The sequence below is a fragment of the Cupressus sempervirens genome, chromosome 10 (assembly GCF_028749045.1).
Source record: "Cupressus sempervirens isolate cs-2001-9-10 chromosome 10, ASM2874904v1, whole genome shotgun sequence".
Taxonomy (NCBI): domain Eukaryota; kingdom Viridiplantae; phylum Streptophyta; class Pinopsida; order Cupressales; family Cupressaceae; genus Cupressus; species Cupressus sempervirens.
In genome coordinates, this window is record NC_143127.1 from 521,978,981 (window position 1) to 522,005,293 (window position 26,313).

The 26,313-nt window shown below is 36.3% G+C and overlaps 1 protein-coding gene across 3 annotated transcripts in view; it reads right to left on the minus strand.

The window, feature by feature from the left end:
• LOC149534939 (putative histone-arginine methyltransferase CARM1) overlaps positions 1–26,313 on the minus strand; it is a 305,777-nt gene that overhangs the window by 214,706 nt on the left and 64,758 nt on the right. For all 3 annotated transcript variants that reach the window (XR_016356983.1, XM_089804488.1, XM_089804487.1), the window contains exon 8: positions 15,776–15,872. Coding sequence is in view for 2 of the 3 variants with exons in the window: in XM_089804488.1 (XP_089660614.1) it covers positions 15,776–15,872 (97 nt within the window). In the remaining variant the exon portion in view is untranslated. The remainder of the gene's footprint in view (positions 1–15,775; positions 15,873–26,313) is intronic.

Here is a 26,313-nt window from a genome sequence, read left to right on the forward strand (position 1 = left end):
ATTTGACATCATGGTATGGAACATTACTATTATGTGCGGAAGCATTTGATTAATGAATAGTATTTACTTTCATAAGTTATTATATGTTTCTTTCTTGTTCACCTAAGGGCTGAACAAACCATGTGTAATAGCTAAAGACCTTCCAAGTTCAATACTGAAATGGCCAAAGACTGAACCCTGTGGACTTACTAAAAATAATAAGCATCTAGAAACCCTATCGAAACTACTCTGAATGGCCTAACTAAAAGTACCTAAGCCAAAACTAGTGTGAATCATCTGTCAAGACCATGTTAGCCCGCAGAATCATGGTGGATTGTTCGAAAGGCATAATGACGCGTCAAAGAATAATGGCCCACAAAATGGGACACTACACTTTATACATTTTACAACCATTGTTTCCTAGTTTACAAGTTACTACCTTCAAACATATTGAAATCCACATTCGCAACACCATAGATTGCTTACTATCTTGAAGCATATTGAAATCCATGTTCGCAACCCCATAGATTGCTTACCATCTTGACAACTAAATCTGAGAAAATCTTCAATGCTTTGCAAACCTTCTGTTCTATGGACATTAGGAATCTATGTTCTGAACACCATGATGTGTCATGTCTTATACTTTTATCACATGTCTTCTCTACACTAAATGTATCATCATGCATTATTAGAGAAACAATGACACTTTCATCAACTAGAGGTTTTACAAAATAAGGCCCATCCTTAATTTATCATGAGGAACATGTGTGCAAACAGGACTGACAAAGGCTGATCTAAAATAACACAAATGTGATGTCGTAGGAGAATTTCAGATCTTGAGGAAGAACAAAATTGCAATTATGAGTATGAACAGAAAATGAGCAAGTTTGTTGTTGTAATCAGGTCCTAGATACCCAATTACAATTGAATAATAATGTACTTTGAGGTTGTAATCTGGTCATCGATGTCAGATTACAAGTATGGAATAAATAAATAAAATCTTTTGCAAGTGTAATCATGTAGGGTATTTCTTGCAGCCAGGTCTTGAGGACCTAACTGCAAGTAACACACTTGCAACAAACGTGTGTGGGAATATCATAAGCTTGTCACCAGGTCACACCTAAGGAAGGCACATAATATGCAAGTAACATTTTGGGGACTTGATGACAAGGGCAGCAAGAATGAACTTGCAATTCAAGTCCTACGATCCCAAATGCAAGTTGTAATGCAAAACAACTTGCAATGACAACTTCTATTACTCGTTCCATTGGCAGGCCAAAGTTCGGTTTTAACATGTTAAAGAGGTAAATTACTTGTCACGTTGGGTCTTCGACCCAATATTGCAAGATGTAATGCAAGTTACTTGTAATGTCAAATCTTGGTCCTACATTGCATGTTGTAAAGCAAGTTACTTGTAATGTCAGGTCTTGGGCCCTACATTGCAATTTGTATTGCAAGTTACTTGTAATGCAAGCTATAATGATGTTTCTGGGCCCTGAAATTGTAAGGAAAACAAGCTTAAAATCAATCGAACTTAACAAAATCGAGATCAGGTACTTTTTCTTAGTCCATGAACACCATGCAGATATAGATACACCTTGAAATGTGTATCGAGAGCCTCAAAATGCAAAAATGGATAACGTTTTTAAGGATTATCTCTAATTCGCATTTAGCTAAAGTTGGGGACAGCATTTGGTGCCCATTTGAGTTGGCCGACCCTTTGATTTGGAAGTGTTATAGATTCATATTTATATGCACTTGATTGTAAATCCTAATCATCAATCAGCATTATATCATTTTGTGTTTGTGATTCCTATTTGGAAATTCGAATTGAAGCAGTTTTGGAGGTGAGATATCCAATTAGGTGAGGTCACTGCATGACCTAATTGGACTAATACCAGCAATAAATTCTTTGCAGATTAATGACTATATCAGATAATGATCAGTGATACATTCTTGGAACAATCAGAGTTGTAACCATTTGATGTTAATGGTAGCAAGAGGATATGAAGGAAGTGAACATCTTTGGAGATCAGTGGCATTACAGGAGCCTGAGATTGATTTAGATAATCAAATACATCCTAATTTGCATGGACAACTTCATCAGGAGCAAGACGTTGGTCACACTAAATCATATTGATAATTTTATAATTTATCAGACTTCAACCATACCATATCTGCAATTATATCCAGTATGATGGCAAGGAGCACACTGTACCAGTTCGGATCAGCTTTTCAAGGAAACACCACATTTGGTGATCATCATCACAGTTCTCAATCAATTCTGACATTAGCATTGTCACTGCATCGATATATGCAAACAACTGATTTACTTAGAGGTGTCATTACTTGCAGAATGCACTCACCATCTACCTGTGAGCAGTCACCATAGGCAATTGGCAATATACAGAAAGAATTCACAGCGATTGTGGAGACTACATCCTATCATAGTGATCGGCATCTTGGCTCCATTCGATAATACCTGTGGCATCTTCATCTCTAACAGTATTTGGTGCCTTATATCATTTGATCGCTACTTTACTGAAATATCAAGGCATTAACTTACATACCGCATTGTTGATTGCAGTACTCACTGGAACAGTCCCCAAGTGGTATTTGCAACCTAGGTCATTGGTGCCACTAAGCATAGAAAGGTTTCATAACAGATATATTTCTGATTTGGCACTTTGAGTCATTGGATTTGTGAATTCTGTATCCACATTTGCAAACAACAGCAATACCTATCATTATTAGGCCAATTGCCAAGCTCACGTGAGTAGCAACAGATTGTAATAGCATTTTAAGTTTTTAATCTCAGACTTGCTGATCTGTTTCTGTACAATTCATCTGTGTTGTCTATTGTTCTTGTTTGGGATATTACAATTAAGCAACTCATATTATGTGATAATATGAAAAGAATCACTCACAAATGCAACCAAACTATATCCAAATTTCCTTTACATGCAGCAATAGACAACCTTATGTTCCAGATATATGACAGACTTCACTAATCCATACACGCAATAAACCTGTGCATATGGGAAACTACAAACAAGCAAACAAAATTATACTATAACAGTATCTTCGTCTTCAGAAATTGTTTTAAAAGCTGAAAATAAGATCCATAGAAGGGTAGTTGCCCAGGAATAAACGCAATAAACAAAATCCTCAGTATTATGTGTTAGAAACATTTCTACAGCTCTTGTAAGCAATTTTTATAGTGTGATTTTTCTTTTCAATTTTGTAGATTGAAGCAATCTCCTAAATCTAAGGCACCTAAAAAAATTCCAATAAAAGAAAATTTCAGAAACAACTAGCAGAAATATTGTACAACTAATCTCAAAGGATAACCTGTATTAATTCTGAAAATTTGTACTTTGTACATGTTGGCAAATCTACTAACAATATGTGCAAGTTAACAAATCTGCTCCAGAAGAAGCATGCATTTTCATAGTCAGTGGTATGAGATGCAATCATGTAAAGGACCACAGGCACAACACTCAAGAAAACTCTTCTTAAGCATCAGTTATTTTCCTTTTAATGGATTGGAATTCAGTAAACCTGCAGTACCTGTCATGTTTAAATAGGTTATATACTATCAGGCTCCTACAACAACGAAATGCCGTACTATCCAAAGGTTCTGTGTTGGATGATTGCTCGGGACGCTTGTTTCATTCTTAAGTTCCTCAGATCTTATATTTGTTAAATAACAGAGTTTCCTTGCTTAATTGAGCCAGTGAAGATTTTTTTGTTTTCACGATAAATTGCATCCCACTTTTAGAATCATACCAAAGAATCGCATGGTAAAACCCAATATCACAAGCAATTTGATAAAATTGGAGAATCAGATACCATTCTTTGTCTTGGAAGTTCTTGCTATATAGATGGTACATAACCTTCAGAATGCCATTATGTAAATGTCAAAGGTTGCCTAAGGCATAGACAAAATAATCCCCAATGACTTGCAGAAATCACATATTAAAGTTGGTGCCATGTCACTCATAAAAACTGGAACAGCAATCCCAAACCCATCAAGTGGTGGCACAAGAAAATCGAAATGTAATATTTATAGCATGGGATGCTATGGCAGAATCACAATAGTTAATGCACACTTCCACTTTTGGAAAGGATGTGTGAATTCATGTAAATTTTTGTAAGAAGTCGCAAATATCAAGTACAGAATCGAGATAAACAAGCTTGGGGATGTTCTTGAAGACAATGCAAGTACAGTTGCAATGCCTACAACTTTGTCTGGCAGACAACAAGTTCAAACAATTCAGAAGATGCAAGGGCAGCCACTTGTTTCTACTCATACATTGCATCAGATAGCAGGAATAATGTCAGGATCAGCCTCAAGACCTTAATCCACGTAGAGTGCATCCAGTGAGGGCAAGGGGAAATGCAAGATGCAAAGTACCCAATAGCTGATTTGTTCAACGTGCAGCTAAATGATAAGATTTATTATTTCATTGGTAGGTTCGTATTTACCAATGGCATGCCACTACATGTAGCTCATTCTGATTATAATAAGGTGGTGATCGCAATAGTGGCAAAGGGGTAACCATCATATGTGCCACTAGGTGAGCACAAATTGAGGGCCACAATCTTAGATAACAACTATGGCGAGAACAATATTTTGATGGAGCAGATGACTGCAGGTCAGATTCAGTCTAGATGCAGTGTAATTATGCATTGGACACTCTCTTCGGGAAGTTGATTGCGCAAAGCATCACAAAGATGTAGATTTCCAATTTGCGGTCCTCAAGGAGCCTATTGAGGAGGTTGGGTCACAAAATGTGGTCCACGTAGTGACAATGCAGCATATGTGTGCAGAGCTGCAAGCAAGCTTATTGGGGCAGCTTACATACATATTTGTAGACTCAATGTACCATGAACAATGCATTCAAGGACATGAGGAAGATTGATTGGATTAGAGGAGTGGTTAACGATGCAAGAGATGTGTAGACACCTATTTGCAACCACCATACACATGCACTATTTGAAGCTCCGCAAGAGTTTTTTAAACAACTGGAGACCAGGTATGCATCCTATTATATTCTCTTGGAGAGAATGATTGAGTTGCAAGAGGCACTGCAACTCAGTGTTATTAATCAAAGAGTGGAACCGTTCGGTCAAGGCCAAGACAAAGCAGGAGAAGGTGAAGGAGATAGCAAAGAGTAATCAGTTTTGTAATGTTGCAAAATAAATTGCCTCTATCACTACTTGAATTTCTCAGGTGATCAGATATAGCAATGCAGATGCACCTACTCTTACAGAGGTGTATCAGTACATTGTTTCTATGCTTGAGGAAATGATAGTTGTGCGAGGACCACATTTTAGCATTCTACAATGAGCACATTCAGCCAATTATTCTGAAGAAGTTGAGAAGCTCCATGGAAAAGAACATGATCATGGCTAAGAAGATTTTGATTTATTTGGTTAAGGATCATTTGGTTCTCATACTGGAAGGTGAGTTCAGTCAAAGAGATGTTTCAAACTCTGAAGGACCTATATGAATTCAACAATACCAGCAGAGCTCTAGCCCCGAGAAGTCAACTTTTGCATGTTAAAATGGCTAGAGGAGAATCAATTGTTTCTAACTTAATGAAAAACACAAAGTTAACTATGTGAAGAGAAACCTACTGAAGAAGTTGAGAAGCTCTATGGAAAACAACAAGATCATGGCTAAGAAGATTTTGATTTATTTGGTTGAGGATCATTTGGCTCTCATACTTGAAAGTTGAGTTCAGCCAAATAAATGTTTCAAACTCTGAACGACCTATTTGAATTCAACAACACCAGCAGAGCTCTAGCCCTGAGACGTCAGTTCCTGCATGTTAAAATGGCTAGAGGAGAATCAGTTGTTTCTAACTTTATGAAAATTACAGAGTTAAAGCATCAGCTTAGTGCAATTGGAGAATCTTTTGCTGATAAGGATTTAATCATGCTTGCAATGAATGCAATCCCCCACTCTTGGGAACCCTTCATTCAACATGTTAGTGGGCAAGATGATCTTCCTAAACTTGACAACTACAAGTTGAGAGCTCATTACATTTACAAAGAAGAAAGAATTAGAAGACAGAGGGAATGGATTTAAAAATCAGCATGAAGATAATCATGTACTAGCTGCCACACTTCAAAGGGAAAAGGAAAGAAAGGAAACTTCAAAAGATTCAGAGAGAAGATTTTGAGTCAGCCACTGATTCCAAGAAAGCGAAGAAAGATCTTTCAAGGATCCAGTGCTTTAGATGTGACAAATTTGGACACTTTTCTAGAGCTTGTACCTCAAGACAAGCCTCAAGCAGCTGTTGCAAATGTTGAGAACTCTTCTCCTCAAAGAGAGTCAAGTGGAAATTCTGAAGGACTCTTATTTATTCATGCACTCTCTAGCAATGTTCCTACTAACAGTGATACATAGTTGATTGATAGTAGACCATCTAGTCATATTACTGGTTATTGTGAGCACCTCTCCAGCTTGAAGGAAACAAAACTTTCATCTTCAAGTAATCATTGGTGATGATGCATATATTTCAGTGAACGGTGCTGGTTTTACTTTCTTCCAGCTGGATTACGGAATTCCTCTTTACTTGAGTGATGTTCTTTATGTTCTTGGCATTAAGAGGAAACTGATTTCTATTTTAGCACTAGAAGACAAGGGTTATCATGTTGCTTTTTCTAATATAAAGGCTCTTGCATAGAAGAAGAACGCCAACAATCAGTCACCTCGTGAGATTCGTGTTCGTCATGACACTCTTTACAAGCTTTCTTCCCATCCTATGCAAGCAATAGTTCATGATTCTTCAAGCTCTAGTGAGTTGTGGCATAAAAGCTTGGTCACTTAAATTTTAGAAACTTGTCTTCAATCGATAAGGTGGTGGTTGGTCTTCCAAAGCTGAACCAGGACCATGATGGTGTTTGCAAGAGGTTTACTCTAGTTAAGAACATTAAAAGTACTTTTCGTTCTAGTGAAAGTGGAGAAAAGGAAATTCTAGAGTTGATTCATTCTAATTTGTGTGGTCCTATGCCAATTACTTCCCTTAGTGGTTCTTGGTACTATAATACCTTTATCATCAGACTTTTGTCGTAAGTGTCGCATCTATTTTCTTAAGTCTATGAATTTTTGTCAAGATTTAAAGAATTTAAAGCACTTGTTAAAAAATTATCTAACAAGAAGATTAAAGATCTGAGGTCTAATAATGGGGGAGAATATGTTTATGGTATATTTCATAACTTTTATGTTGAAGCTAGGATTAAGAGGGAGTTTTGTATCCCCTATAATCCTCAACAAAACAGTATAGCTGAGAGAAAGAACAGATCAATTGTTGAGGCAGCAAAGGCTACGATCCATGATCAAACTCTTCAAACATTTTTATGGGCAAAGGCTTGCAGGATAGCAGTGTACATTCAGAATTGTAGTCCTAACCATATCCTAGACAATATTACTCCAAGAGAAACTTTTACAGGTTTCAAACCTGATATTAATCATTTCAGCAGTTTTGGTTGCCTTGCCTACATTAATGTTCCAAAAGAGAAAAGATTGAAGTTAGAACCTTCAGGAAAGAAAGGCATCTTTGTTGTTGATAATGAATATTCAAAAGCATACATAATCTACATTCTGGGTCAAAAGAAAATTAAAAGTAATGGGCATGCTTCTTTTGATGAAGATATAGCTTGCAAGAAAGCAGCAATAGCTTGAGTAAAGGGTATGATAAGTTTGCAGGTTCTGTAGCTTTGATGAGTCACAGTATAGCATCTGAGCGTTCTAGTGTTGAAGAGGCTTCAAATCAGCAAGTTTGGAGGGATGCCATGATGGAGGAGTATCAATCCATCATCAAAAATGATGTGTGGGCCATTGTTCCTAGACCTAAAGATAAATTTGTTGTTTCTTCTAGGTGGTTGTTCAAAATGAAACAGGCAGCTTATGGGAGTGTAGAAAAATACAAGGCCATATTTGTAGCTATAGGTTTTTGATGGAAGACATACACTATGAAGAACTTTGCACCGATAGCACATAACACTTCTATCAGAACCACCATAGCTGTTGCAAAATTTTAAGGGGTGGAAACATCATCAAATGGATATGAAAACAGTATTCTTAAATGACATAATTGAAGAGGAAGTATACATTGTACGGTCAAAGGGCTTCATGATTCATGATAAAGATTAGCATGTATGCAGGTTGTAAAAAAGGCTTTGTATGGCCTTAAACAAGCTCCTCGCTCTTGGTATGAGAGGATTGATCGTTATCTTTTAAGCTTGGGCTACATAAAAAATAATGCTGATCCAAATTTATATTTCAAGGTATGTGATGACAAAGTGCTGATCTTAGTGCCTTATGTTGATAATTTGTTTCTCACTAGTAATGATAATCTCATTGTCAAATGTAAGGAGTTAGCCTCTGAATTTGAAATGAAAGATATTGGTTCAATTGCACTATTTCATCAGGCATGGCATATTGCCTCTGTTGGGCCTTACTTGGACTCTACGCAAATGTTGCTATGGTGTCATTGTTGTTGGCATCACTTTATTTTCTACCATTTTGTATTGCAGCAAAATAGTTAATGATTACTTTAATATTGTCATTGATTTTCCTTTCTCTGCTGTTTCGTATCTTCAACGGCATCTTTGTTTACATCGGTTCAATAATGAGGAGACTGTTCGCACTTGTAACTACATTATTGTATAATCCTGTGTTGTTTGTTTGGTTGTGTCTGTAATAATCACATGGACAATTCATTTTTCTGTTGGTTTTGTGCATTGCAGAGACGTATGTGAAGTTATGAGATTTTTTTTTACATCAGAAAAATGTCATTGCATCATGAATATTTCTCTGCTCTGTGTATGAGCAGCTATCGTGCTCAATTCAAGTCCTGTGCATGTAGAACATTGACACATTTTATGTATTTGTATATCGCGATTTCTTAGAAGTGAAATCATGTTGACTATTACTAATTCTAATCAATGAGTGATTATTGAGTATTGAAGACATTGAAGGGTGCCAAGGATTTTGTCATTTGTTTATCAATTCTAATAAAAGATCTATCTTTCAGTGGGTTGGGCCGTTTCCGTCAGTGAGGAGGGTTTTTCATAGGATAACTACTTGCATTATATAAATGTTTTTGAATCGTGATTTTCATTTGTTGGTAAATTATATTTCTCGTTCATAGATTAACAAAAACTGCTACCAAGGTTTGCACCAGGTGGACAAAACTTGCTACTCCTAGGGGTTATTTACATGTGACAAAAATGAACTTAAGAACTATGGCATAGGAGGATCCGGTTTTGTGGTGGAACTATCATGGAGAACAAAAATCAATAAATTTTCACTAACCATTCGTCTGCCATAAAAGATCTATCTTTCAGTGGGTTGGGCCGTTTCCGTCAGTGAGGAGGGTTTTTCATAGGATAACTACTTGCATTATATAAATGTTTTTGAATCGTGATTTTCATTTGTTGGTAAATTATATTTCTCGTTCATAGATTAACAAAAACTGCTACCAAGGTTTGCACCAGGTGGACAAAACTTGCTACTCCTAGGGGTTATTTACATGTGACAAAAATGAACTTAAGAACTATGGCATAGGAGGATCCGGTTTTGTGGTGGAACTATCATGGAGAACAAAAATCAATAAATTTTCACTAACCATTCGTCTGCCATCTCAGGTTTCTAGTTCTTCATCTGCAAAGAGGAACTAGTTTGCTTATAGTTTCATCTACTCTCTTAATAGAAGCAAACTTAACTCTAGGAGAGTAGACAAGCTAGTATCTGTACAACGTGCCTTGCATATATCCTTGACTGAAAGACATGCATGTACAAGGAGTGCCTAGTAGCACAAAATAGGATGTAGAGGCAGAGGAGCCAACGCATCCTTATGAGGATGAGGATACATCAGTTTCAAACGCAGGATCGGTTGGTGTTCGTTAGGTGGATCTTGACCACAAGGAGTCCGGAAATTCCAATGATGAGGGGTATGTTTTGAGGGATGATTAGAGGCCTCCCTTCAATACATTTTGGCATTTTGTACTTGTTTTTATATGATGCTACTCATTTTAATGATCTTTATGATATTTTTGATATTAGAAATTTTCCATTTTGTAATTCTGATTTCTAATTATGTGATGTCCCCTTCATAAGCCGACATAAGGAGACTTCAGAGGGCTCTTGGGGGGGTGTTATTAGCAAAGGTGGTTTTATTTCCGATTGCTATATTATTGTGAGATTGCTATCAGGATTTAACTGTGTGATTTTTGAGTCAAACTCATTGACCCATGTTTCATGAGTAGTGATTCAACATGAATCCATCTCTCATGAGAATAAATGGAACACTTAGCACTCATTGGATCTAGGTGATGCTCACAGGGGTGAAGCACCGGGACTTCCCGGTAGGTCACCCATCCTAGTACTACTCCAGCCTGAGCGCACTTAACTACGAAGTTTCCTCCATGGTTAATCCCAAAGCTTGCAAACCCATTTGCAAAACCTTCACCAAGTGTTGTGCTATATTATTATCATGCACAATAAGATGACTAATAAGTGACAAATTTCAAGTAATAATACATTATGTCCTCATGGCCACTAATGGTATTTTTTGTCAATTATTAAAGGTCACTCTTTGAATCTAAATTAGAGGTCCTTGTACAAAATTGAGGAAGGAAATATAATCATTCAATAAGCCGATAGTAGGCAAAGTGCTGAATGCATAGAGACACTTGGGAAACAAATGTCGTTTTCTCCCATGCGAGTCACAAAAAGATGGAGAATCAAGAGCCTGAAGGGTGATATACACATGGCAGCATTAAGAGGAGAATATGGAAGATTGAGAAAGAAAAGTTAGTGTTTTGGAGATATCGGGTGTAAAAGATTTGCAGAGAGAAACAAACGAGAATTGTTCACAATAGAAGAGCTTGTGTCGGGCTGTTGGGACATAAGCCCCAATTGTTATCATCTTTGATGCCACTAGAAACTGGTCTTGGAGCTAATAAATGGAGTTTTGAAGACTAAAGATGAGCAAACATCAGAATGAAGGACAGAATTAATTAGTAGGACGACATTGCCAGCCATGGCGAGAAGTATTATTATGTACGTGCTTTGTCATTGTTAAGTCGTCATGGTGAATATGAAGTTAATCATCTGTTGGCATCTTCATGGTGCATCATTAAGAAAACAGATGTATCATCTGCCGTCATATCTATTTCCTTGGACAGTGACATGGCTCAGAGTAGAGGTTTGTGTTCATACCAGCGGTTGTTGGAAATCTTGCATACTTATCTGACCGGAAATCTCATACGGATGCACACAAACTTATAGCAGGCTGCCTACAGTTGTATGAATTGTGTGATGGAGAATTTTGCTGCGTGGAAGGTGATGGAGCCCTAATTGTTTGCAAAAATTTAGAGCCTCCATTCGAGAGATAATGTTGGAGACTCAAGTCGTCATTGATGTTATGGAGTATTTACTGGTTACTCACAGGATATAATGAATATTTACTATTGAAAAGAGATCAAACTAAGTAGACGACAGCTGCTATGACTAGGAAATAATTGATGGAAATATTATTTGATTTATCAATCATACAAATGTGAAACGAATTATTACCATTGATGTCAAGGACTCTCTGGAGATTGTAAGGTTTTGCCATTGAAGGTATTGCAAAATAGTGTAACAGTTGTTGTCATAATAACAGCTGACTAGAGAAGAGAAACTTCAGAATTTTGAAGTGAGAAAGAACCTGACAGATGGACATCATAATCATTAAAGTTTATCATTAGAGAGAGAGAGAGCTGCAAGTAGAGAAGATGCTTCTAATGTCAATCTTGAGAGAAGAAAGGTCACAACAGAGATTAATTCTGTATGAGTATCAAAGTCTGAGTATTGTCTGCTGGAATCTGAAGATAAATCTCAGATTATAGAAGCGATTGGGAACCAACAGAGCTATGCCCATTCCTTCTGTTATATTAGTTGTAGCTTCATTCTATTACATTTAGTAGATTGAGATCTTGAGATCTTTGAGACTCCTCATCAATTTGCATCTGTTTCATGTTCATCCTTGCATTATCTGCTACCCCTGGATTATCAATCTCAACACTGCCACTACGTAGACAACTCAACAACTGTCATCATGTAGTAATCTAATAAACCACTGTGTCATGGAATTGGAAGGAACTGTAGTCACTTATTGACCAAAGTTGGGCACATTGAAGGCAAGAACAAAAAAATCATTTGTTGCACATCTTCAGGCAACTGTTAAAGTCTCAAATTCAATCATCACTGTGCATACCCATTGACATTGTTAAGAGAAATCCATCATTCTTTTGGGTCTGTTTTTGAAGAATTCCAGAATCATGCTTTGTGTGAGAGTGCCCAGGGCATCCATGTACTGTTAAATCTCTCATATGTGATCTAAATCCAGATGTTTGAATCTATGTGACAAAGCTTCTAATATGTTTAGCGGAAGATGGAGGCTAAGGGAAACACACATCAAGACATTGGTGGACAGAATATTAAATGCCAATAGAGAAGAAGAGAAAGCTGTTTGTGCGGGTATACTATGTCTTCTTCCAAAAGATAGTGACATATATCTTTATCCATCGAAAGATTAATTTCAGAGGTGAATGAAAATATTAACATTGGGATGGTGTGAAGATTAGAATCATGGTCCATTTCCTTGAACTACCACAGCCTCTTCTAAAGCCGAGAGTTATTCAAATAAGACACATCAATGAAAAGGCTGAACAGTAGATAGGGGAATTTGAAGTCAACTGCATACATCACCAAGAGTGGGCAACCAAAAACTGCAATAGCTGCGCCGTGGAGGTTGAAGCCAATCTATTGAGGCAGCGATCCTTCAAATGTCTCAACACAGAGACATTGTTGAGAGCAGCTTGGAAAACAAAAAAGGAGTTTTGAATAATTAATTCAGAAGCGATAATATATATTGAAGGAGGCCTGATAAAATGAAACACGCACATCATAAGCAATCAATTTGAAGAGTATACTGAAATGGTGCAATAACTACAAAGAGATCAGATAGATACCTATAGATGTCGTGCAGAAAAATAAATATATTCAACATTGAGATTTACGTTAGTCAAAGATTGAGAATATATAAAAATCTCATACCAAAGCTTACCCTAAATCGCAGATAATAAAGAGATTTGGAAGGGAACATTCAGATCTCGATTGATAAATTTATTATGTGCAGAAACAAGTTAATTGAAAAGAAAAACAAACCATTTGAGAGTCAAATGGTGGGATTTATTTTTATAAGAGGCAAGATATGACTTTTATTTGAAAAGTCACAACTTTAGAAAATGCAAGATATGAAAGATAAAGACACAGATTCAGAAGTGAAAAGGAGATGTATTTACTTGTAAGGAGGAATATAAATATTAAAGTGTAATTTTAGTATGAATTAATATCTATTATATTTTGAAAAGGTCTTTATTTGTTATTATTCAAGGCAAAGAGATTAAAATTATGATTAAGATTCATCCTTTATGATCAGTAAGAAGATTTTTGAATTATTCTGACAAAGTTTGTTGCATTGGATTTTTCCGAATTCTTTGTTCAACAATCAGGGATATTGTAAAATAAATAGGTGCTTCCTTGTCTCTGTCTAATTGGACTTCCGCCAAAGAAGATAAGACTCTTTTGGACTAACATAGAATTGCATATATAAATTATCTTTTGTAGAGCTTAGGATTAATTGATGATACTTTAAACAAATATTATGTCATAAAGTTGTATGTAATAATCTTCATTGCATTTTGAATCATTGAAATATAGTTATTAGGTTTATAATTCAAGTCATTAATCTCTATATTCCCTCCTTGGAAGCATCAACTCAGTTATTATATAAACATTCAAACATACAAAAGCATTCAATTTGATTTTGAAGCTTCAAAGATTTTGCCCAACTAAAAATCCACAAAGTTTAAATTTGCTATAGAAGACCTTTGAACCAAGCAATTAGGGTTCAAGGAAGGTTTACCTGCCTAGGTTTAGCGAAGCATCAAGTGCAAGGGAATTAAGTATTGAGATTATTCCCGTTCATAGGCCAAAACTGATTGAGTAATCCTATTTGAGAACTCGCAAAGCTCTTGGATTTACAATCTGTTGTTTTAGGAACCAACAGATGGCATAGGGAATAATGCATAATATGGGACTACTTTCAATGAGTTGGGAGTATATCTGCACAACAGAGGAAGGAGGCACATTGTAGTCACAAATCTGTCAATTCCTAATTCAGACACTTAAATTGTAAAGCTAATTTTCCAAGTTGTTGGATGAATAATAGTGTCGACCATTTTCCTTGTATTGTTATTTTAATCTTACATGTTATTTTTGGAACTAACTAAAAGTTGATGCAGAATTAGGTGGCTCATTACAAATTAGTAATTCGATATGCATTTTTCCATTGTTCATTGTTCAAGTATTTAGTATTTGGCATTTGTAATTTTGCAATTTTACTTGATATACTGCTGTACATCATTTCATACTAGCATTTCAAGTACTATATAGTATATAGTACATACAACACACCCCACCCGCCACTATCCCCAATTTGAAGTTCTTTTCTCCCCATCTCAAAAACTCGTCATGTAGTACCAGCATTCCCTGTTACTTCAAACCCATATTACACTTCTTTTATGTTTCCTTTACACTTAAAATTTTAACAAGCCCAACCCTCCAATTTTTCCCTAATAGGTCACTAATTCGTTTGTATGAGGAATCGGACTTCATATTCCTCCATCCACTTAGTGGAGCACAACTTCCTACACTAAAGAAAATCATACAATAGTATACTACCATTCCAACTTGCACTTCCTTTCACACAAACAAACTGCATGCAAGAAAGAAGACGATATCAAGTGGAATATGAAGTAGGATATTCAAGCAAACTAACTTTGATGTTTCCAATGCCCAAGTTGTTGCACTTGAATTTGTGCAAAACCCAATAGCAAACATGCAAAACGTCAATAACACTATTTGTGTTTTTGTTAACATAGTAGTACCTATGTCATCTTATATTGATCCCAATTATTGATGTTAATGATGATTTTTTTTTACACTAAATAACATTTAAGCTTAATAGCTGATTCTTGACATTATTATATTAAGTTAATTGAATTTTAAATAATGAATATATATCATGGTATTCAAGGGTGGCTAAATGACAATGCAATTTTTTATATTTCTAATATTATTTTTTTATTTAAAAATAAAAGATATTATGTGGCATTCTGAACTAGTGGTGTAAATATATATATAAAACTCGAAAACAAATCCATGACCAGTTCCATTATCAGTAATCTAATTATACACATATATTTAGAAAGTCTTGGCTTCAAAAGTCCCCACTAAAGTACAAAATAATCGAAGGCCTTGAAAAGGATTCTGCCCCAAGTCTAGGGATGATGATGGAGAATCGTGATACAATCAAAATGTACACCTCATTTGAACATAGTGAATTGAGTGAGAGCAAGCCTTTAAACACTGAGACTCGTCAAGAAAGAAACTGACGAAAACATTTACAATATGCATTCAATGAAATATTAGCATGAGCTAATCTGGCTTAAAAGGGCTTATCAACAATCCAGCATCATAATATCCAAATGCTGCTCTTGCAAAATTTAAACTATTAACCTGTATCTGATTTGCAATAGCTACTTAGTATTATTTATTTTATATCCAAAGAAAATTGTACAATGGAACAGAATCTGTATTTGCGAGAATTTTGAGTGAATTAGAAACATTTGGTGATAAAAAACAGTACCAGTTGAAAAAGACAACTACCTGCCAATTGTAGGAAACATTTTGCCAACGGGACTAAGGAACCTATCCCTTGCTATCACATATGATTCTAACATCCTCTCATTAACTAGCAACGTTCCTGTGACAATAAACTAGTTAGGATATACACACTGAGATGCAGCCAACATACATATTCAAAAAGATACATATACTAAATTATAAACATACATTTGCCAGAACTGCAAGATGCAGTGAGATAGTAATTAATTAGGTCAGAGGCAACTAATCAGCTTCTCCTTGAGCACCGCAAGTCAAAATTTCATAAAGCGAAGGTTAAAGTATTTCAAGAACTGGTGTTTAACTTTGTATTTTAACATACAATTCATTATTGAAAAGCAAAAGCATTTTGTTCATTCTTGACACCATAAAAAAATTGTTAAATGACAACTACCTCACAAGCTTACAATTAACTCAGGTGTTCTTTTTTTTCGCCACAATCTTTTCTTTCATACTCCTACAACAGCTAGGATTTATACCATCATATTGTAAATAATTCTACTTTTGGGCTTCCATTTATGAGTAATAATAAGCAATTCATTGCTATAAAAGAATTTTTCTCTCCTACCTTCTTTCTTTCCTTTAACTGTAATACTATTTGTAAAAGGTGTGTAAGAGTTTTTTTATTAGAGGTTATAACATCCATTTCAATTGCCTTAGGGAAAAGCCCAAAATAGAGAAAAATGAAGATAAACCAAGAATATGAAAGAAAAAAGAGCATTTGGAATTCCTTTAAACCTAAGAATCTAATCTATCTAACGCTCAAAGAGTAAAATTTACCAGTGATAGTCTGAAACACAAAAGCTTGCCTTACAGAATAATCCCCAAAAGGAATATTTAAAAAAAGTGAAACCAAACAGAGGGCAAGAACAAAAAGAGAACTGCAAGAAAATTTAAACCTATCACAATTCCTTTTCTTAAAGTAGATTTTAGACCACACATCCACTTGTTTTGCATCTATATAGGTGTTACAAGCTTTTCTTGCTCTCACTGCAACAAAGTCTAACGACTTGACTTGAGCGTGCCTTGTTTGAGATTGATTGGGACATTTGACCCTAATATTGTCAACCATACAAGCTAAAGAAAATTGTCCTTTAGGAGACTGTTTGTGAGCATCTGAAATGGCTCATAAAGCCCTATGCCACAAGCTTGGGATGATCAACAAGCTAACTACTAGTCACCTAAAAAAAAAGGCTGGCTCTGAGCTCTAGAAAAGTCATGCAACCTCCCAAAACGGACCACAAGACCCCTCAATGGATTCCTAATCCACTATATTAACTTACAAGACCTCTGCTGATAGGTAAACCTCTGCCAAAGATACCGACCTGGGAAACAGTGTCATTAAAGGTCTACATGTCTAACCCATAGAGCCCACTTATGGTTGATAGTTGCAATCTTCTTTTCATGGAGAATTTGCACTTGGTCAGGTGATGAAAGCATGGTGATAACTTACTTGCCCATTGGATCAATACATGGAAGTGAAGTGGTCTCCCAAGCTGACCTACCATCTATTATTTCATTCAAATATCATACTTTCTTTTAGTTTAATCCTACCTTCCGTTTAGCTGTGTATAGTAACTTTTCATGCATTTTGAGTGAGTTAAAAACAAGCAATAAATTCAGTGAGCCATGTTTGAAGTAGTTGAAACTTGCACATCTATGCGTAGCACCTGCTAAATTAGCTTCTTTAGCAACTCGATGTAAATAAAAAGTGGCTTGAGGGTTCATACGCTACTCCTTCGGCGTTGTTGGTTCCCAAAACCACAGATTGAAAATCCAAAAGCTTTGCCAATTCTCCAATAGGATTACTCAATCAGTTTTGACCAACAAAAGCGAATGATCTATTGATTCAATTCCCTTGCACTTTAGGCTTTGCTAAACCTAGGCGGGTATACCTTAAACTTAAACCCTTATCACTCAGTTTAAAACTTTTCTATAGAAAATTTAAATTTTGTGAATTCTTAAGTTGGCAAAATTCTTAAACTTGATCAAAATAAAAGTTGTATGAATGCTTTGAGATATTTACTTTTGAAATGAATATTAACATGAAAGCAATAGTGTTTGAGTTATGGATATAGCAGAATATTGAACTTCAAGACCTCAAACATTAACCCACTTCCACAAAATTAATTGCAGACCAGTCCCTTATCCAACCTTCAGCAAATAGAGTCAAATTTTGTCCAAGCCCTTGTATATAACCCCGAGAGACAATGCTATATCATACACTACTTTATAGAGTGAAGCTTTAATTCGCAACACAAACCCTAGTCCAATTGAATTGAATTTCTTTGGGAAAACCAATTAGAACAAATTCACATAGACAACATTTCATATGCAAACTTTGATAGTCAAAAACTTGTATTGAAATTAACTCCTTTACCATTAGTAGCAATTGATTTTGAAATCAATAACCACAGGAGATAAATCTGAACAAAATATTTGAACTTCAATTTTCAAGGTGAATAAAGAAAACAGGGCCCTTACATTTAAATTAGAAAAAAGAGTACAAATAGTCTATGCATCATTTACAATATTCAGTCTAACAAGAGTGCATTAAACATCTACTCCCTTTCTCTTTGATCTGTTGCATTTTTTTATTCACTACTGCTCGCTTGCTTCACTCCTCAAAAAATGATTTATTTATCTTTTATACCTTACCCCTATACGGGTGTGTCTATCCAAAATTAAAATACATATCTCTTTAGCGCATCACTTCATCCTTTTAACAAATTAACCTCCAAATTAACTTCCATCCTTTCAATAAAGGAAGCACGATGATAATAGTTTGCTCTTTATTTACAAAAATCATTTGTTTTCTGAATTCCTGCAACACCAGACCTCTAGTAAAGATTTTCCTCCTATCATTTTGCTATTTTGTACATCGGCAATCTTCTAGTTTATTGATTCGGTGGATAAAAATAAGTGAAGATTGAAATGTCCCCAACGCTCCAAGAATTAACATCATTACAAAGTGATCACAATTCTGACTCCAACGCAACTTGAACGGGCAAAATTGGAGCTTAGATGATAAAGTTACGACCAGTCAAAGTTTGGTCAAACCAAGACCACAGGCCATAAAAAGGTGAAAAAAATAATCATCTCAAAAGTGGTCAACAATGGACTTCAAATGAAAGAGCTCGTCAAAAGCTTTACAATATCATTCGTTTTGTCAAAAACGGAGATCGAATGTGAAAGTTATGACGGTTTGAAGTTCAGGTAAAAGTGTGGATTCTGATGACGTCAACATGACATCATAAAATCTTAAAGAGAGGAAAAAAATTCAAATTCAAATTCAAATGATTATTTAATTCGAATTAAAAGAATTAGATGATGGGAGTTGAACTCCCAACCATTGCCCTCCTAAAAATAAGGCCAACCAATGGGCTATTTATGGTATATTTGATATTAGAGGAAGAGTTGTTATATACCCATAACAAATCCGCCCAACCTTATTTAAATATGGGTATTTGTTAAAAACAAACCCTTAATTTTGGTGAGATCATAACAAGAAAATGCTAGAGAGGTAAATTCAAATATATGTAATTAAAATGGGGGATTATGTTGGTTAATTGTTTTAGCCCATTTTTGGCTAAATTTTATGTATAAAAAGAGGCATTAGTCCTTTGAAAAATCATCCAAGTCATGAGAAGGAGATTATGATCTTGGAGACTTGATGATTATTCCTGCACATTGGAGAATAATGCTGCAATTGTGCTTGAAGGGAAGATCTTGAACAATTGTAATTGATTTTGGAGCTAATCAGATCGATCCCTCTATTGAAGCACGACCCGGAGATGTAGTCCGACCCACGAACGAACTCTGTTATCAATTGTGTTTTGTCTTCTATCTCTCTACTCTCTTTCTTTCAATCATTACCTTATTATGTTTTGTTCATTTAAGCATTTAAGTTGTGTTAATTCGCTAATTAATTTTTTCACTAATTAATGTTTTGAATTAACTCTATATAATAATGTTAAGCATTCCTCTGTAATAGTCCTAGATCCTTATCAGATCATTTATTGTGTTTATCCTTATTGTCATTCCTCAGAAGATTGTTAACCACCTGCATTCATGTCGGGCATTAGGTAATTCTTGTTAGAATCTGATAAGATTAATAACCCAGAAAACTAGTGCAAAGAATGAATATCTAAACTATGAATGCAAATGATACAAAATCAAAATAGCATCATAGAGTTAGTCTCCAGGAGAGTAATGCAAATGCTGGAAGCAAAATAGCATTAAGAGGATGCAAAAATAAGAGATGCAAATACAAGCCAGGTAGCATGCTTATATAGGCTAGGAAGAGGGAGGAGGTGGCAACACCAACCAATGAGGAGCAACCATCTATCGGACTAAAGATAGCAAAGTATCTTCCCAAGATAGCTATGGATGCTCACATGTAAGAAGGTGACACCTCACAACCATTCACCTAATAAGACATGCTTTATTAACCTAAGCGAGATTATTATAAGTGTAGGAAAAACCTAGCAAAATAGGAAAAATAAAAAACTATACTAACACCCCCCCATAAGCGAAGCTTAGGTGGATGTAGAAATGGGTCCCGGCAAGTCAAGCCTGATGAGGTACCCATGTACATAAAATTCCCCCAAAAGAGAGAGAAAAGAGACTCCCCAAAGAAAATTAGAACTCCAAGTGAGAGGAAGCGGCCCCCCCAAAAGATGAAGCATCCCATACCCCCAGCAAAGCTTGCAAATTTTGTCCAGCAGATCCACTTACATCGAACAATGTTTCTTCCCTTAGAAAAAGGGACAAGATCCCAAGTGTGGTTCCTCATCAAGGAACTATACTCTTCCTGCGTAGTTGTATCCCACTCAGAAATACCAAAAGCCTCATGAAAGAGCTGTGGATTTGAGGCAATAGCAATGAAGATATGTAGAGCATCCTGGAATTGTGAACGAGTCTGCTTGGTGTCCGATGGATCCCCAACCCAATCACCTGCAAACTGCAAGGTCTGTCTCGTCCAAACTGGACCAAAAGATGGAGAATCTAGAGGAGAATCATCAACCTATGAATGATGACTAGGAGAGGAAGGAGGTGAGTCCTCTGAATCACTCTCTGCATCAAAAGTGGAGGTAGAAGACTACTCAAGTGAATCTGACCCATCAGAAGATCTATCATGTATTCCAAGTGACTCCAATGTCAAAGTAGAAGGCAACCCTATGACAATGCTCTGCTGGTTAAGCTGATGCAAATAGCGGAAGTTAAGATGGCCAAACCGCTCATGCCATAATTTACTCACATCATTAGAGTGAGTGAGCAAAACAGATGGAGGATCAAGAACAAAGTGAGAAAACAGATAGAGCCGTGATTGATGATCTACTCTCCCAACTGCAACTGTAGAATCATTGTGCAACTCACGTATCTCCACTGAATCAGGAGTGAACTCAACCCGCTTGCCTAAACCTGTGTGAGTGATCTGGTGTACCGATAGGAGATTAGTTGACAACGAGGGTACATAAGGAACATCATGGAATGTGCCATCCCCCACATCAACAGACCCTCTCCCACACACCTCAATAGGAGTGTCATCACCCATCAAGATAGAAGGCATAGTACATGGCTCCAAGGATGCAAGTTCTTCCTTAGATGAAGCCATGTGGTGCGAAGCACCCGAATCAAGAACCCAAGTGGATGGTGAGGAAGCAACTGCAACAAGAGCTTTGCCCTTTCCTTTCCCCTTGTTGTTTTCTTTTGCCTTGTTAGACCCTTCATTAGAACTTTGTTTGATAGACTCAGGAACACTAATATTATTCTTCTCAAGAATGTATGTCAAGTGATCAAGTTGTTTCTGCAAACATTTATGTTCATCATGACCAGGTCTTTTACAATAGGCACATTTGACCTTTTCTTTTTTAGGCTTATCACCCTTGGAAGATGGTGTATCAATAGTTGCTTTTGAAGAAACCAGCATCTGATCCTTCTTCTCCTCGCTATTCTTTTGTTTCTTGTCTTTACTATTGTTGTTACTACTTTGTCCTTGTTGTTCTTTTGTGCCTTGGTTGGCAGCCAAGGCATGTGACTTAGAGGACTTAAGAATGCCCATCTGGATTAGCTTGTCCTGTTCTCGAGTGAGATTGACAGCAAAATCATCTAAAGATGGCATGGTGAATTGAGTACCAAGTGCACCTTTAGTAGCATAGAAGGTAGAGACAAACACAGAATATTTTGAACTTAGCTTAAAGAGAATACTAAGAATCAGTTGTTCATCTTTCTTTTCAATTCCACATTGTTTTAATTGCAGCCTTAGTGATTTCAATTTGGTGAAGAAATCTTGGATTGTGTTGAAATTGCCTGGACTCAAACTAATTAATTCATTTTCCAACATATGACCCCTCATTGAATCTTGTGTGCCAAATAGTGTTTCTAACTTTGTCCATACTTCATTTGGTGTATCCAAAGACTCAATGTGAAATAGCAAGTCAGAAGAAACAGACAAACACAATGTTCCAAATGCCTCATCACATTTGTTAAACCACTTAGGCTTATCTTCATCTTTAGCAGGTTCAGTTTCAAGTCCCATAGTTATCCTATTTAATCCAGCTTTCCTTAAGTGAATTGTCATGCGTGATTTCCACTCAAAGTAATTGTATGGAGTTAGGATGGGCATATTTGTTTGATCCATGATGAAGAAATGCAGAGAAGAAATGCTAGAAAGAAGAGAACCCAGCCACGACAATGCCCCCCCCCCCCCCCCTCCCCCTCTTTACTCAATCAAAGAACCCCCTCCCCCCTTCCAAAGAAATATGATTTGGCACTTTATTTTAGTGCGTTTACAACTACCACTAGAAATAAATACTTAGTGGTCTTGATTTCAATGCATTGCATACCCTCATGAAGAGCATATGCTAAAAGTGAAACTTGGACACAATAATCAAGGAAACAAATAGCACCACTGCGATCTACTCGAGAAATCATGCACTTCCAAAAAAAGAATTGCCTCAATATGAAGTCGTATGAGAAAGTTATGATCCTTCGAAGTTTCCAAAACGAGAACTGTGCACAGTCACAGCTGAGAATCTGCAATTTCTCAAGAATTCATGCATGAAAATCAAAAAAAAACAACTCCACTAGTGGATAGAGCACAAAAAAATAGCCAAGTTCATAACAAGAATCATCAAAATCGAAGTCCGTATGAGCAAGAAGGAGACATTTGAAAACTGCGTTCAAATCTGCGACTGCCAATGGAGAGGGGTATTGTTGTAGCTTTCCGCGCTAGATCCTGCAAAATATATAGATTGCATGCAAAATCTAAAAGATACCCAAATGATTTTTCGGCGTTGCGAACAAAACCCAGAAAGCGTTTTTTTTGCTGATGTACAGAAGATGTTGATGTAGTGTAAATCAAACGTCTTTAACAGTAAAAAACGGCTTCAAAAATCAAAAACAGACCCCATCAACCACAATATGACATGCAAATGTTGGATCAGCTTCCTAAGTCCATCAATGGCATGCTAGAACCTGCAATACTGATTGAAAACTCCAAATATGCAAGTTGGTTGTCAGATTTGAGATTGAAACCCCAGAGAAAAATCGTTTTTGTCAAAACTTTTCTAATTCTCAGGATCATCCAAAGATGCAAGAGAAGAGCATACTTCGTTTTTCAAAAAACTACAATAAAGTTTATTAGCCCCCGCCGAATCTCTCAAATAAGGAAACTAAGATCTACTCTTGCAAATAGAAAAGCTCTGATACCATGTTAGAATTTGATAAGATTAATAACTCAGAAAACTAGTGCAAAGAATGAATATCTAAACTATGAATGCAAATGATACAAAATTAAAATAGCATCATAGAGTTAGTCTCCAAGAGAGTAATGCAAATGCTGGAAGCAAAATAGCATTAAGAGGATGCAAAAATAAGAGATGCAAATACAAGCCAGGTATCATGCTTATATAAGCTAGGAAGAGGGAGGAGGTGGCAACACCAACCAATGAGGAGCAACCATATATCAGACTAAAGATTGCAAAGTATCTTCCCAAGATAGCTATGGATGCTCACATGTAAGAAGGTGACACCTCAGAACCATTCACCTAATAAGACATGCTTTATTAACCTAAGCGAGATTATTAAAAGTGTAGGAAAAACCTACCAAAATAGGAAAAATAAAAAACTACACTAACAATTCTACACACAATAAATCATCCTTTTAACAATTTGATCGGTTGATTATAAAGCTACCTGTCTATTATTCCGCCATTTATGAGTCCTTCAGTGCAATGTTCATTCCTTGGTATTCTTCAATTGAGGATTTACTTTGCTATAAATTGCTCGTATTTTCAATAGTGGCTCCAATTGTACAAGCAATGTCTTGAAAGACTCCTGCAAGTTATGAAAAACTTGTTTAAACCAAACTCTATGCATTGTCTTAAGATTCTCTTTATTCATGTTCTTTGCCTATCCCTTTCTATGATAGTATCTCATGTGACTTCTGATTTATTTTTCAAAAAATAACCAACCTGTCATTCATTCATTTTCTCAACCTCCTCGCTTGAGCGCATTTGATACCCACTCTCCATTCTCTGTTAGCATACACCACGAGTCGACAATTGTTTTCTGGCAACTCTATTTATTCTTTAATTGCTACTATCTCTTTGGCAAGTTCTCTTGACTCCCAATTGCTAATATCCATCGGCCCCAAGTATATACTCCAATACTGAAGGTGGAATGTTGCTAACGAGACTCTAATTACTTCAAAAGTCAGGCCATTAATGTCTGCCAGGATTCTTGTCTTTAGAAAACTACGTATCTTTCTCTACATAATCCCTTGAATGATTCTTCATTTCGAGTTAAACTCCTCCACAATTGTAATTGTCTAGTATTCTTGTCTTCTATCCTAATCCACATAGGTGCTTAATGTTTCATATGCTCTTTCATTGAATCAAAGCCTACTCTAAATATGGGTATTTGCAAATCATTTTGGATGGCGACACCAAATTATCATTTCAATATTAAGAATCGGAGTAAAGATGATCTTCTTGGTCTTAAATGTAGAACAATCTTCATATACCACGTAAGAGAAAGATCGAAAGTCAGGAAAGAACTTGGAACACTGCATAGTTGTGCGCAAATATGATGTCAAAACCAAATCAAGGGATCAATTGTCTTCATCAAATGGAGATGGAATTCGAACGTAGTTGAAATTGCTTGGCATGCCTCAAATTTCATGCAAACTTTGCCTTTTAAAAGAATGCTTCCCAGTCCACTCTTGGTGGATTAAATATCAAGAATCAAGTCTCACAATCCAAACCCAAACTCTCTTAGGGCAGCCACAACTAGATCAATGGTTCTGTGCTGATCTATTATATGCAGGATAATTTGTATTCGTTTATAATGACGACCTATTTAAGAGAACTCTGCATAAAAGTTGAAATCAATATGCTACCAATCCCCCTTTTTTTGTCTCCAAATATCAAAATCAATGTGACTAATTTGAGTCACCTAATTAATTTAGCCTTTCTGTTTTCGCATAGATCAGTTATAAAATAAAAAAGGTTACAAAGGATGTGTGAATGGAGATCCTAATTAGGGCTCCATCAGGCATCTCATCAAGTGCCATTAGTCCACTCCCCACAACATCATTTTGACTGAGCTTGGGTTACATCCTTTCAGCCTCAAGGATATCTTTGATTTGGTTGGTTCCTTCATCGGCTACGAGGCTTTGCAAACTTGTTTGAGGGTCGTGACAAATACTTGTATATGGCATATTGCTCTTTTGAGGGGCTTTCGAGCACTAATTCCACTTGTATGGCCCATTGCTTATAGGCCCAAGCCTCTACCTTGTTGGATTCGGTTGAGATCTAGATAGACCATCTTCCCCCCTTCTGATTCTCATTGGATGCCCTTGCTCACCTCCTCCCTTCTTGGCAAAAGGCTCACCTCCTCCCTTCTTGGTAGGAGCTAAATGAGCACGTCAAACTCAACATATACAAACAATATGTTATCACTCCCTAAAGTAACCCTTCAAAGTGACTCAATCTGAGGATGGCCTTTTATGCTAAGCACTTCATGGATATTCAGGATGGAACCATTATGCACCCTAGGTACTGTTGGTTCCCAAAACCACAGATTGGAAATCCAAGAGCTTTGCCAAATCTATAATAGGATTACCCAATAAGTTCAAGCCAACGAACGGGAATAATCTTAGTTCCCCTACACTTTAGGCTCCGCTACACCTAGGTGGGTAAACTTTCACCTCAAACTTGATCATCTGGTTCAAAGCTTTTCTATAGCGGATTTAAGCTTATGAGTTCTCCGGTTAGCAAAATCCTTGAACTCGATCAAAATAAAGTTGAATGCTAAGTGTTTGAATTGATTGAGTATTTATGGAAGGTTATCAATAATTGATTAGATGCTTGCAAGAAGGAAGTATATAGATTTCTGATTTCAATTATAAATCTGATAACTATATTGCAATGTGTTAAGTATGTAACTAGATAATCTACAGGTCTGAATGTGAACACCGCACTTGATCTTCTCACCTTAAAATATCATACGTATGGCAT